Raw genomic sequence first — 14,376 nt, 5'->3', positions numbered from 1 at the left:
GGCTGGATTTGAACTCGCTAGCTCCGTTGTATGTGGCTGGCGCCCTAGCCACTGAGCTTAGGTGCCGAGCCAAATGAACATCCATATTAAGAAACCCACCCAGATTAAGAAATAAAACTCAGTTAAGAACTGAATCTATGCCAGGCCCTGTTGTGGGTGCTGTATGTGTATTTATCTGTTCAAACAATCCTATGGAGTCAATTATGTGATCACTCCAATTTTATAAATGAGGAAACTGAAACACAGAAAGGATAGGTAACTTGCTCAAAGTCGCACTGCTAGTAAGTAGCAGAGCTTGGTTTCAAACCTCAGTAGTCTGGTTTTAGATTAGCACAATCCAGTAGAATTTTCTGGAATTCTGGAAATTTTTATATTTGTGCTCTTTAATACAGGGCCACCAGTCACATGTGGCTATGGAACATGTGAAATGTGGCTAGTGCAATTGAAGGACTGAATTTTTAGTTTTCCCATAGTTATCATTATCTTTTAAATTTTTATTTTATTTTATTTTTTTTGGAGACTCTGTGGCCTGGGCTAGAGTGAAGTGGTGTCATCATAGCTCACAGCAACCTCAAACTCCTGGGCTCAAGTGATCCTTTTGCCTCAGCCTCCTGAGGACTATAGGTGCCCACCTTAATACCTGGCTATTTTTAGAGACAGGGTCTTACTCTTGCTCAGGCTGGTCTCGAATCTATGAGCTCAGGCAATCCACCCACCTAAGCCTCCCAGAGTGCTAGGATTACAGGCATGAACCACTGCACCTGGCCTGGGGCCTTAAATGTTACACTCAATTACTTGCCTCAGTCTGTAGTCTCTGGCATGTTATAACTTGGCCTGGGACCGCAGCACTGTCCTGAAAGTGCTCTAGCCAGGGTGACTACCAAGTGGCCAAACCCAAAAGCCTTTTATCAGTTTTTATTCTTCTGGATTTTTCAGGAGCATTAGACAGGACAATTCTCATTCTTTTTTGATGAAAAGAGAATAAACATCCCCATGAAAAAAAATTTGAAATCTACAGAAAAGTAGAAATAAAAGAAAAAAAAATGCCCCAAGTCCCACAACCCAAATATAACTATTATTAGCATTCTGGTATATTTTGGTATATTTATTTCTATACACAAAGTTTTCCTTTTTGATAGGCACTCAAATGTGTTAAATACAGAGTTTGTTAAAAACAGTTACAACACACTCCTTTTTTTATTTAGCTTTGCTTAATTTCAGAACACTTATGTTCTCTAGGGTTTGAATTCGCATTCCTATTATCTACTCCAAGGGATTGAGCGATTACCAGTTCCCTTTTGAACTTTTGGATACTTAGTTTTAACTCCCTGATAGGCATCTCCATTTTAGATATCCCAAAGGTACCTCAAGCTCACCACATCCAGACATGGTATCTTTTATCTTTCTCCAAAACCTGTTTTTCTCCTCTTGGGCTCATCCTTAACATAAGCAATGCTCCTATGTGTCTGCTGAATCCAGCTAGAAACTGAAACACCCTCCCTTATCCACACAGTGACTGGACCTTAAGCTTTCTTTCCACTTCTGTAATGCCTCTGTTTTGTCTTCATTCCCACTGTTGTTGCCATAGGCTGAGTCCTAAGATGTCTGAGCCCCTAATTCTGGTCGTGAACTAGGTCCCCAACCCTGAATGTAAACTGAGTCCTCTACCTGAGCCCCTTGAACTTGCCATCAACTAATCCTTTCCTATTGGCCTCAGCCACTTCTCATAGACTGAGCCCTAACCTTGGCCACAGAGTAACTCATAACTACAACCAATTAAAAATAATACTTATCCTTGGTTGAGTGCAGGTGGTCCAGAGATAACTCATCTCTATTAATCAAGAACCCACTTGAAGAATCACCTAGTGAGACTGGACCCACAGCAATGTCATCTTATGCAAAAGACTGTCTCTGAGGGTTCCCAAGAGTTAGAAATTGCACAAAGGGTCAGCTTCTGGTGGGGGGAGCTTCCTAGAAAAGGAGAGTGAGCCTTGAACCAGATCTTCTTCTTCTTCTCTATAGTTGGAAGACCCCTCCGTGTTCCCAGCTGTGATCGTGGAGCAGGTCCCCTACCCCGAATTACTGCATCTGTACTCAGGACTGGATCTGGACGACGTTCACAATAGCATCTTAACAGATGGGACCTTGTGCATGACTGAGGATGACATATTGGAAGGCAGTTTTTTGCTGGAAGGTCTGTTCCCCACCTGGGCAGGGAAGGTGTAGTAAAGAGTGAGTTCTGTCATCAGGGAACAGCAGCCCACAACGGCTTCTAGTAACCCCATGCAGAATGGTGAAGACCCTTAAGGAAAGATAGTGTTGCTTCACGGAAGAGGAACCATCTTAATGGATTCCTGATCTTTCTAGATGGGGTGGGACAATGAGGACTGGAGACCAATTAGGGCAGGAGGGGCACTAGGTCCTTCTCACTGTCCTTAGTAGCTCTGGCCAGGGTCCCTGGGGCTCCTTGGCTTATCACTCACTTGGTTCCTTAGTACTATGTTTGGGCTAGCCCTGATTATAGCTGTTCCCTCTGCCTGTGGCCTGAGGGAATTTTTCTTCTCTCCTGCGCCCCCCATGGAACCTGGAACCAGATGAAAATGAGGCCACCTCACACAGCGTGTCAACAACTGAACTCTTGCTAAATATGGACTCTCCTGATGACATCCTGGATGAGAAGGAGATCTGTAAGTTTGAGCCCCAGGGCCTTCACTCAAGGGAACAAAAAAAAATTCCTTTTAAAAATATCCTATCTCTCTACCAGGGAGACAAAGTGAGACTCTGTCTCAAAAAAAAAAAAAAAAAAACAAAGAATAAAATATCCCATCTGCATATTGGATTCCCAGGCACATGTGCATGCAGACATATGTACCATACCCCCTGACACATGTAACTTTTGTCTTTTTGTGCTGCTTATTTCACTTAGCATCATGTCCTTAAAGTCTGTTTATATTGTAGCATGTATCAGAATTTCTTTCCTTTTTAAGGCTGAATAATATTGGCCAGGGTGACTTTTTCAGACCCCTCTGCTCTTTTGTATGGCTTCCAGGAAAACTAAGAAATGCAGGGTGTGACTTATTTAGAAACCTACCAGGCTTGGAATATCTTCATCCCTTCCCTGTTCTTAGAGGCCAGCCTGATCCCTGCTAGTCCTGCCTGGCTCCTGACTCCCCAAAAGTTCCCCAAAGCAGGCTCCTCCCAGTACCCTCTCAGCAGATACCCTAACACCATAGAAGGGTTCCCTCAACCTAAGTGGGAGCTGGGACATAGAGGGGGAAAGAAAGCACTAATGCTAAATGTTAAGATATTTCTAGTCCAGCTGGGCAGGATGTGGCTCACTCCCATAATCCTACCACTTGGGAGGCCAAGGCAGGTGGATTGAGGGCCTGCCTATACCAGTCAGGCACCAACTTGCTGTGTGACCTTGGGCACATGACTTGCCATCTCTGAGTCTATTTCAGTTTCCTCATCAGGAAAGCAGAGGAATTGGACTAAATGATTTTTAAGGCCCCCTAGAGTTGTGAAATGAGTGAAGGACTAAATCAAGGTGGCCCTTTATTCTGAATGTCACCCAGAACTTCCTCACACCCAGCAGTGGGCTATACATGTGGCTGTGATTGGGGCTAGCTTGTACCCACAGCTCTACAGATGTTTCCTCCCCTAGTGGTGAGAGACATATGAGGCATTTTCAGGTGTATCCTGTGTCTGGGGCCATGGGGAAAAGCCCTGCCCTCCCTAAAAACCCACCATTCTCTCCAGCTGTGAGAGGCTCCGCCCTGGCCCTGTGCTGGGCCCCGCCCACCTCAGGCCTTTCTTCTTGCAGTCAATACCTCCGAAATGTTTCCAGACTCAGACCCTGCTTCAGCCATCTCTCTGCCCAACTACCTGTTTTCTGCCTGTGATCCCGATGTCCTGAACAGGGCACTTGACACTAGTAACCAGGAGGCACCTTTTCTGGAGGAGAAGGTCACCAGAGAGGAAAGTACCAAGAAGATTGCAAAATCAAAGAAGAGAAGTAAGAGAAGGGGGAGGGAGTGTGTGTGTGTGTGTCTAGGGGGTTGGCAATGGGGGTGGTGTCAGTGAGATCTTGAGGGATTGAGTGGGCCAAGACTTGGGCACAGTAGGAGGCCAGTTCTCTGGTGTGGCCAGGGTGGACTAAAAGGTCTCCTTTCCATAAAACCTGCTTCATTCGTTGGCCTGCCCGTAGCCTGACATTTTCTGTTCTGCTCTTGTCTACCCAGCATGTGTAAACCCCGTGAGAAGTGCCAACAATCCTAATGGAGTCAATCCTAGGCTGGGAGTTTAAATACCAGGGTTGGCCCCCTGGACCTCTGGGGCCTCTGCCTATAAAAGACGAGTCATCCTCAGAGCTTATCTCCCTTCTGTGGAGCTTATGAAACTGAGGCCATTTATGAGAAAGGACTTTGGGCTTTCCCAAGCCTGGCGTTATTGATTTACTCAGGTGATGGCTGGTTGATACCGCCTTGTCAGCATAGCAGCCAAACCCTCAGCCCCACACTTACCTGCCTAACAGTGGTGCCTTCAGGCTGCCTTTTCATTTTAAAAGTTAGGCTAAGCATATTCTGTTCTCATCAAAGTGATGCATGTGGAAGCACTCCATTTCCTCACATCATAGCCCAGTTGTGGTGCTACCTTGGGGGCTTGAAAGTGAGGGTGGAAATATCTGAGGGCTGTGGTGAGTGAATTGGGCCTCCAGCCCTGGTGACCTGGCTCCTCCTTGTTGGCCTTGTTGCACCCAACTTGGGCAGCTCTTGGGCCCACCCTCTCCAAGGGGAGGAGAATGAGCTGGTCCTCATTCTCCTCCCCTACCTTCCTCTCATAGTCCGGAAGACCAAGTGCAACCGAAGTACCTCACCTGTCACTGACCCCAGCATCCCCATACGGAAGAAATCAAAAGATGGCAAAGGTATGGCTGGGAGTCAGGTGACATGGGAAGGGCGCCCCTTCCCTGCTGCCAGGGTGTCCCTCACCACCTGCCCCTCTGCAGGCAGCACCATCTATCTGTGGGAGTTCCTTCTGGCGCTGCTGCAAGACAGAAACACCTGTCCCAAGTACATCAAGTGGACCCAGCGAGAGAAGGGCATCTTCAAGCTGGTAGATTCCAAAGCTGTGTCCAGACTGTGGGGAAAGCAGAAAAACAAGCCTGACATGAACTATGAGACAATGGGGCGGGCACTAAGGTAGGAGATGCTGGGACACAGAATCTCCGCCCTGGGGGAGTCACTAAGCCCAGCCTTAAGTCCCAAGAGTCTCTCCCCCCCCTTCAATGGAGACCGGATTCATCCTTTAAGAAAACAGGTCTTGTAGCCGGGCATTGTGGTGGGCACCTGTAGTCCCAGCTACTTGGGAGGCTGAGGCAAGAGGATCGCTTGAGCCCAAGAGTTGGAGGTTGCTGTGAGCTGTGATGCTACAGCACTCTACTGAGGGTGACATGGTGAGACTCTGTCTCAAACAAACAAAAACAGGTCTTGTAACCTTCCCATTCGGTTGTCCCTGTGCCCCTTCCCCAGGTGCCCCTTCTGGGAGGAAAACCCCCTCCTCTTGCAACTCTGACCTGGCCTTTTTACTTGTCATGCGGGAAGAGCAGCTTAATTGCTCCCTTCTCCGAGGTCTTTCTTCACAGTCTGCAAGCCACAGCCCCAGGGAGGTGGGCTTGAGTTGCCCGAGAGGTGGTATCTTAGCCCGGAGGACTGCTGAGTCCCCCATTCACCCTGCCTCATTCATAGTTCCTTCTTCCAACCTCTCCTTCCCTCCTCTAGAGCAGGATAGGGGGTGGCATTTGATCCTTCAAGTCCTCAGGGGTGAATCTCAGACATTTCATAAAAGCTTTCCAAACCCAAGCATTGACTGTACCCCTTCCTATGCCCCTGGGCCGCTGGCCAGCCTCAGCTTGCCCACCTCTGGAAGGAGGTATGCTGGAAAGAAGGAGCTAAAGGGCCTTCCCACTTAGTCCTTGGCTAACTCCTCACTCCCCACCTCTCATCCCTCAGATATTACTACCAAAGAGGCATCCTGGCCAAAGTGGAAGGGCAGAGGCTGGTGTACCAGTTTAAGGAGATGCCCAAAGACCTGGTGGTGATTGACGACGAGGATGAGGGAAGTGAAGCCACAGCAGCCCCGCCTCAGACCTCCACAGTCTCCACCAGTACCCCCCGGCGAACCAGCTCCAGGGTCTCGGCCAGAGCTGCTGCTCAGGGCAAGGGTGGCTCTTCCCGGGAAAAGCTGAAGGTTCAGCACGTTGGCGTCCAATCATCTGAAAATCTGGAATTGGGACCGTCTCTAGATGAGGAGCCCCCCACTACCTCCACCATGCTTGTCTCCCCACCAGAGAGCCAGGTCAAACTTCCCAAAGCTGTGAGGTAAGGGCACCAAGTAATTATGAGTCTTCACATAGTAGTACCTCATGCTCAGGGTCAGTTTTTGTTTTTTGTTATTGTTGAGACAGAGTCCTACCCTATGCTCTGAATAGAATGCAATGCCATCATAGCTCACTGCAACCTCAGACTCAAGCTGGGGACATACTGCTGCCTCAGCCTCCAGAAGCCACTGGGATTACAAGCACTTGCTACAGCGCCTGGCTGGGTATTTTATTTTTTTAGTGAGTCAGGGTCTCAGTCTTACTCAGACAAGTCTCAGACTCCTGAGCTCAAGCAATTCTCCCACGTCAGCCTCTCAGAGTGCTGGGATTATAGGCAAGAGCCACTGTGCCTGGCTCAGGGTAGGTTTCATTGTCACCTGCTGTATCTCCAGGCTCATGAGATCCTCACAGAACCCCTAGGAAGCCAGTAGGGGAATTGTTTAAGAGAGGAAAATTGACTTGCTTAAGGTCATACATCAAGCAGTCAAGGCAAAGCCAGCATTTGACCTAAGTAGTTTTTGCTGACAGCTAGGGCTGTTATACCAGAAGGCTCCCCAAGAAGCCACCAGGGCCTCCATGTCTAGCCCCGTCCCCCCAGGCCTCCTCCACTCCAGAAAAGAGGCAATAGAGGATGTTACAGAGACACCTGCTCTGCCTTCCTCAAAACTGCCAGGTCCACCCAGCCAGCTCTCACTATTTCTCATCCTTGCTAAGGGGCCTCCAACTTTCTCTAAAAAGGTTGGACTTTGTCTGGGTTATGTGTATGTACCTCTCACTATGCTGGCCTGGGCACTGAGATGCCCTTCTGAGGAGGGAGGCAGTAGAGTAGAATGGTGCAGAACATGAGCTCTGGTGTCAGAAGGCCTAGATGCCTGTCCCTGCTCTAGTGCTTACCAGCTGGGTGGTTTTAGGGCAAGTTATGTAACCTTCCTGTGCCTCAGGTTCCTCAGCTGCAAAATCAGATTATTCTTTTTTTTTTTTTTTTTTGAGACAGAGCCTCAAGCTGTCCCCCTGGGTAGAGTGCCATGGCATTACAGCTCACAGCAACGTCCAACTCCTGGGCTCAAGCGAGTCTCCTGCCTCTGCCTCCCAAGTAGCTGGGACCACAGGCGCCCGCCACAACGCCCGGCTATTTTTTGGTTGCAGCCGTCATTGTTGTTTGGCGGGTCCGGGCTGGGGATTTGAACCCGCCACCTTAGGTGTACATGGCTGGCGCCTTAGCCGGTTGAGCCACAGGCGCCGAGCCAAATCAGATTATTCATATACAGCTTATGGGCTGTTTTGAGAATTGAGTGAAATGTCCATGTCAATCACTGGGAATGGTTATACTAAGTCCTCAACAAATGTTAATTATAACAACAAAGAAACAGCCTTGGCGCCTATAGCTCAATGAGTAGGCACCAGCCAGATACACTGAAGCTGGTGGGTTTGGGCCTGCTAAACAATGACAGCTGCAACCAAAAAAGTTGCCGGGCGTTGTGATGGGCACTTATAGTCTCCACTACTCAGGAGGCTGAGGCAAGAGAATCGTGTAAGCCCAAGAGTTTGAGATTGCTGTGAGCTGTGACATTACAACCCTCTAGTGAGGGTGACTTAGTGAGACTGTGTCTCAAAAAAAGAAAAAAAAAAAAGCACCTTCAGCTCCATTCATCTCGTCCACTCCTTCTTAGCAGATGGGGAATGCCTCCTGCCCTAACTAACTTTGTTCTGTTTCTTCTTAGTAAGTCTTCAGTGCCCAGCAACATCCACCTAGGAATAGGGTCAGGCTCGTCCTTGACCCTGCAGACAATCCCACTGACCACGATGCTGACCAATGGGCCTCCTGCCAGCACTACTGCTTCTACCCAGCTTGTTCTCCAGAGTGTTCCATCTGCCTCAACCTTCAAGGACACCTTCACTTTGCAGGCCTCTTTCCCCCTGAACACCAGTTTCTCAGATAGGCAGGTGGCAGCCCCAGGGGCTCCACTGATTCTCAGTGGCCTCCCCCAACTTCTGACTGGGGCCAACCGTCCAACCAACACAGCACCACCCTCGGTCACAGGGGTTAGACCAGCAGGGCCCAGTTCTCAGTCCCCTGGGACTGTCATTGCTGCCTTCATCAGGACTTCTGGTGCCACAGCAGTCCCTGGGGTCAAGGAGGGGCCACTGAGGAGCGGGACCCAAGTGGAGGGGCTGCTAGTTCCTGAAGAGACCCTGAGGGAGCTCCTGAGAGATCAGGCTCATCTTCAGCCACTTCCGACCCAGGTGGTTTCAAGAGGTTCCCACAATTCGAGCCTTCTGGGGAGCCAGACTTTCTCTTCTCCCAGCCGCCCCACTGTTGGGCTGACTCCGGTGGCTGAACTTGAGCTTTCTTCAGGCTCAGGGTCCCTGTTAATGGCTGAGCCTAGTGTGAACACATCTGGGAGCCTGCTGACCAGATCCCCAACCCCAGCCGCCTTCTCTCCATTCAACCCCACTTCCCTCATTAAGATGGAGCCCCATGACATATAAACAGAGGGGTCAGGAGAATTGTCACCCACCAGGTGAAAATGAGTTGCATTGTCATAGAGAAGTAGCACACTTGCCCCTACATTTCAGTGCCCCCAGGTCCCAGCCCTGCCTGGCATCACCATGTCCAAACTATGCCTAGTTGGTACATCCCTGGCGTCAGACTATGGCCTTCAAGAGCACTAGGGGATATGCTCTTGGCAGGATAATGGGCTGACTTGGTGATGGAGGAAAAATCCCCAGAGCCAGGGAGAATTTTATAGCCAAGGCTGGTGCAGGGGCTTCATGATACAGTCTTTTTACCTGGCTGGATCTCGCCACCTACTTGCCTGACACAGGGAATTTGTTATCCCATATGTGAATATTTCTGTATGTATTTGTGTGTACTTGTGGGTCTTTATCTTAGTTTCTTTGGGGAGGATGAGTGTAGCTGTGAAGTCTAGTCTTCTAGAGTGTGTGTATCTTTCTTTGGGTCAGCCACAGGCATGCAGATTGTTTTTTGAAAGGGAAAACATTCTCTAATTCCCTTTGTGCATGCCAAGATTCAGTTGCTTTGAGACTATGGGGTATGGTTGGAGACCCCAAATCTGGAGAGATGTCACAGAATTGGAACAGATGCAGGGTAGGAGAGCTTTAGTGAGTATGCACATTGGGGAAGATGTGCTCCTAAGGGACAAGAAGGCCAAGTAAGATAAAAGCACAATGAGAGGGGAAAGAACTTACCGGGGAAGCAGCCCACACAGGTTAGACTGAGGTATCTTCCCAGAGTTAGCCTAGTTATCCACCACAGTCACCCTGCTGCTGGGCTGGAAACTTGGCTACCCCAGAGTGCTTTGCTGAAGGATTAGTCTGGGGCAATGTGCCTCCCTGTCCTCTCCCCCCACAGAGTCTGACCCAGCCATAGAGTCCCCACTCAGCTGAATTAATTGGATGTTTATGCCCAGGGACAGGGCTCTTTGTATAATACCAGCTCCAAACTGGAAACAGCCTTCACTGGAACCCAGACCTATATGCAAATCCTGGGTTTCCTCTTGATTACTTTCATGCCCGACATTTTCCAGTTGCCCAGTGTTGCTGGGGCTAGTCCTGCACGACCTTGATTGGGCATCCTCCACTCTTGCTCATGCTGCAGGGGCAACTGCCACTTAGCCAGCCTGTGACCTGCTCCCCTTACCTTGCAGGTTGGCCAGCCCACTCCTACAGCAGACCTTGGGTGGAGTGTTGCCCCTTATCTCCAACTTTCATACTTAACCCAGGTTCCTTCTTCACCAAGAAGACAGGAGCTGGCAGACATGAGTTCCCCATGAGTTTTGGGGGCATTTCCCCTGTTTTCCATGGCTCCTCACTTCCCTCATTCCTCTCTCCAAGGAAGGGTCAACTCATTCTCTTAATGCCAACCCCTTGGTGACTGAGGACCTGGATCCCCCCTCCCCTCTCCCTTCTTTGGGTTAGTTTGCCTCTCTCCTGCCAAGTTTAGGGGAAAGGCTATGAAATGTTAGCCTCAGAAACAACTCTATCATCTGATGGCTCTGATTAATGTGAATCAGTGCCTGAGGACCTTTGCTATGTCCTCAGCACGAAACCATCCACTTGACCTAACTACCTCCCCTGGCTGCTATTCTCTCTCTTCCAATTGCTGCCAAGCCAACTACCCCTCTCTCCCGGCTCCCTTCCCTCTCCTCCCTGTCCTGCCCCCAAGAGAGTTGTGCAGTTGCATTTACCACACATTTTCAGCGGTTGGCATTAAAGTGCCTTTTTCTAATAAAGTTAGTTTATTATGATAACTTCCTGATGGTTGAAAGTGAGCATCTTGTAAAAGAGTCACCCTTTTCTTTCTTTCTCTCTTTTTTTTTAATAAATTGCACAAAGGCACTAAATGTGTCAGGGGTGGCCTTGTCCATATCTGAAGTCTGCTTTCTGCCACCCCTGCCCCAACTCCATAGAAACTCATCATTGGAAGGTCACATGCACCCTCAGGGTGAAAGCAAATATCTTCTTCACAGTTCTGGCCCCTATTAGCCACACTAGCTGGGCTCTCCTCCCTCCCCACCATCACCCTTTGTCTACATTGCTGCCAGCTCCTCATATGGCATGTCCAATGTGGGTGTTCCCCCAGGGTCTCAACCATTATGGGCTCATTCTAGCTCTTTGGGAATGAATTCTAAATCTAGGGCTCTAGCCCCTACTTTTCCCCTAAGTTCCTGGCTTACATTTCTAGTGATCTGTTGGGTACTTCCACCTAGATGTCAGCCCCTCTATCAAAAATGTATTTTTAAAAATTCTTTCCATACTCACATAAAACTCTAAAAAACAAACAAAAGGCCATCAAGACTAACCTATTTCTGTTAGTGTGCCACCATTTTCCTGGCCTTCTAAGCTCGAAATTTCCAAGCCATCTGATGGCTGCCTTCACATTCCCCCATCCCTTACCCTATCTCCCTAAGTTCAGCATGCAGTTTTTGAGTCTCTAAAATCTGCCTTCCATACTCCCAGAGCCCCCAGACTTGCCCAAACTCCCTCTAACACACATCAATGGCCCCACATGTGACCTATCTCAACCCCTCCCATCCACTGGAGTACCAGTTCTGTCCCTCTGCCAAAAAGCCTTCAGCGACTCCTCTTGGCCTATAGGTGGGGGTGATAATCAAGTAACTGAATCTCCAGTGCTTTCTAGGCAGCCTGACAGTAACCTTTTAGTTGCTGAATCCAGTCCAGGGGGCTTGGAGGAGGCATGGGTGAGTACATGTAGGGCTCAGGACAAAGCCTCAAGTCCTTGGCTGCCATCAAGCCCCTTACCATCAGGTCTGACTGACGTCTCCAACCAACTGCGCATGCTGCCTCCACTGCCCTTTGAACATGCCTCTGTTCAAAATTCCCCACCTCTGTGCTTTTTGCTTTACTTGACTCTGCTCAACCAGAATGCTCTTCCTATTCTGCTGGTCCCAACTAAATCATGTCCATCCTTCAACACTCAATTCATGGAAGCTGCCTCCCCAAACCAGCCTATCCTTAAGTGAGTTCTTTATTTTAAACTCATTGCAATTGCCACTCTTTTTTAGGCAACTGGTCATGAACAGCCTGTGACATCTCCTCTACTATAATCACAAACTATTACTTAAACCTTAATAGCCTGTACCTATTTAGTCTCCTCAGTCAGGGTGTTACCTCCTGAGGAGTAGGGGGGCTGCATCACCCACAGAACAGGGCACAGTATGAAGCAGACAGCATAAAGGAACAATTATCAATGGAGCAGGTGGGAGATGGGGACCCAACTTCGAGGTAGGTGACTCCTGATCTACCCAATGCACAGGCACTCACTCCAGGTGCTCCACTGCCCAGGGCCTACCCTCCCTGGCTCAGTGCCCTCATGGTACCCCCCCCTTAGCACTCAAGATTGTTACTACTTTGAAAATCCTCTGCCCCTAAAGAAACTTCCCTGTCCAGTTTCTTTCCTACTCAAAGTGTTAAACTAGCTAATCAGATAAACTAACCTGTGCTGATGTAGTTATAGGAGAGGACTAGAGGAGAATCTCAGGAGACAGGTTCTTTTTAACCAGGGTCATATGGTAATAACATCTTTGCCTTTGTGGTGGTTTAATGGAGTTACAAGTCAAGAGGACCCTTATCTCCCAGCAGCTGATGTGTTGCTCTCTCCTCTGGGCTCCCACAGCACTTTGTATATACCTCTTATTGTAGCACTTAGCACATTGCAGTTCCTTAATTATGTGTTTATGTTATGTTTCTCCTGATAGACTGTGAGCTCCTCAAGGACAGGGACTGTGTGTCAGTCACTGATGTATCCCCAGCGCCTCAGCACAGTGCCTGGCACACAGTAGGTGCTCAATAAATGTTTATTGAAAGAATGAGTCCTGATTCTAATTTGGGGGACTTATGCCCTCTACTACAGCAGACAAGAGGAGAGAGGACAATCCATACTTGGGAGCTACTGCAGCTTTTGGCCCCACATGTAACACTGCAGGTAACCACAGAAGCTTCCTTTGCTGTCTCTAGCCATCCCTGGACAGCAAGGTCCACAGGGAGCCGAGGGCTGCTTCCAGCTGTATTTTGTCATCACTGAGTACCACAGGCAACTCCCCTAACTCTGGCCCTTTGCTGCTGCTGCCTCCTTCCAGGGACTGCCTCACCACTATTTCCTCATCCCTGGGTGGGATTGAATGGGGGAAGTATCAGCCCTGGTAAGGTGGGGCTGGAGAAGTTATTCTGACACTTACAGGCTTTCCTGATCCCATAATGTACTCTGAAAGAGGTAGTTGACTTAAGAGCAGGAGCGATAGCTTTCAAGCCGTAGGACCTAGGGAAAGCGAGCTTCCCGGCCAGCAGTTGCAGCCTCTGTGAGCCGCCGTGACACGCCGGACATGGAAGCCGATATCCAGAAGGTGGCGCTGTCGAGCCAGTGATGGCCGGCGGGTGGCTTGGCAGAGCCAGGGAAGGGAGGGACATCCAGGGTGGGGCCTACCACTACGGGCCCAGGCCACTGTGGCCCCAGCCTTCTCTTCCCTCTATCAAGTCGCGGAGCCCTCGATTGTCCCTGGGCTGCTCTAGCCCCACCGACGCCCTCCATTGCTCTAGGGCTTCGAACTTTCCAACAGTACCCTCTTCACTGTCCAGAGGGAATTTAGCAAGCCAGAGAATGCGCTCTCCCCATTGGCCAGTCGAGCTCTGGCCCCGCCCCTGGCGTCCCCCTCCCCCAGCCGCCTGAACCAGCAGGTGAGCGCTCACTGCGCTGGGCCTCCTGCACTAGCTACCGCCAGTTTCAGGCTGCGGGCGTGAGCCCCAGGCTGTCGCTGCCACGGGATGTCAGGCCTGGCCCACTCCTCGCCTGGCCTGCCTTTAGCTGCACTTACATGCGCTGCCACTTTCCACCTTGAAATCAGAGATGGATTGAGCCGCCCGTGATATCCGTTTGCCAGGGGAGGGCCCTGACTGCCCGCTGCGCGAGCCTAGGCTCAGTAAGGCCAGCACGAAGCCATGGAGGCATCCCACCCACGGCCGGACGATGTGGTTTGCCGGCGGCCTTAGCGGTGGGAGCCCATGCACCAGGGGAACACGTGGAGCTCCAGGCTACCCACTGCAAGTCCAGAAGGCCGGAGCACTTCGAGCCTCCCCCAGCAGCTAAGTAGGACGTCCCTGGAGCACCAGGGGCGGGACTCAGTAATCACCCAACAGGCTTCCAGGTTATTTGAGTATAGAAGGGGCATTACTGCCTCCCCCCAACCCTCCCTACCTCGTGTCAAATAGGGATGCAGAGATGTTCCCTTCTTTGGGAATACTGAAACTTCAACAGGACCACTTTTCCAAGCCCAAAGAGGGCCATTCTGGTTAAGGCAGTCATTAACTCAGGCTTCTGACCTCGGTGGGAAGGAGGAACTAATTTTGGCTAAACAGCCATGTTTTGTCCTCAGTACAGTCCTCATTGGTTGGTTGGAGGGTAAATTGAACACCATTTGGCAGATGGAGCAATGAAGGCTCGAAAAGATTAGGTTCTCACC

The 14,376-nt window shown here is 49.9% G+C and overlaps 1 protein-coding gene across 1 annotated transcript in view; it reads left to right on the top strand.

Annotated features, from left to right (window-relative positions):
- Window positions 1-9,901, top strand: part of ELF4 (E74 like ETS transcription factor 4) — a 13,615-nt gene extending 3,714 nt beyond the window's left edge. The window contains exons 2-8 of the mRNA XM_003796937.2: window positions 2,023-2,194; window positions 2,595-2,687; window positions 3,824-4,015; window positions 4,844-4,927; window positions 5,009-5,201; window positions 6,012-6,380; window positions 8,101-9,901. Coding sequence (XP_003796985.1) covers window positions 2,023-2,194; window positions 2,595-2,687; window positions 3,824-4,015; window positions 4,844-4,927; window positions 5,009-5,201; window positions 6,012-6,380; window positions 8,101-8,869 — 1,872 coding nt within the window. The 3' untranslated portion in view covers window positions 8,870-9,901. The remainder of the gene's footprint in view (window positions 1-2,022; window positions 2,195-2,594; window positions 2,688-3,823; window positions 4,016-4,843; window positions 4,928-5,008; window positions 5,202-6,011; window positions 6,381-8,100) is intronic.
- The last annotated feature ends 4,475 nt before the right edge of the window (window positions 9,902-14,376 follow it).

Source organism: Otolemur garnettii, unplaced genomic scaffold (genome assembly GCF_000181295.1).
Source record: "Otolemur garnettii isolate 467f Iridium unplaced genomic scaffold, OtoGar3 scaffold00109, whole genome shotgun sequence".
Classification (NCBI taxonomy): Eukaryota; Metazoa; Chordata; class Mammalia; order Primates; family Galagidae; genus Otolemur; species Otolemur garnettii.
The sequence above is the reverse complement of the archived record's forward strand: the minus strand, read 5'-3'. Positions and strand labels throughout refer to the sequence as shown.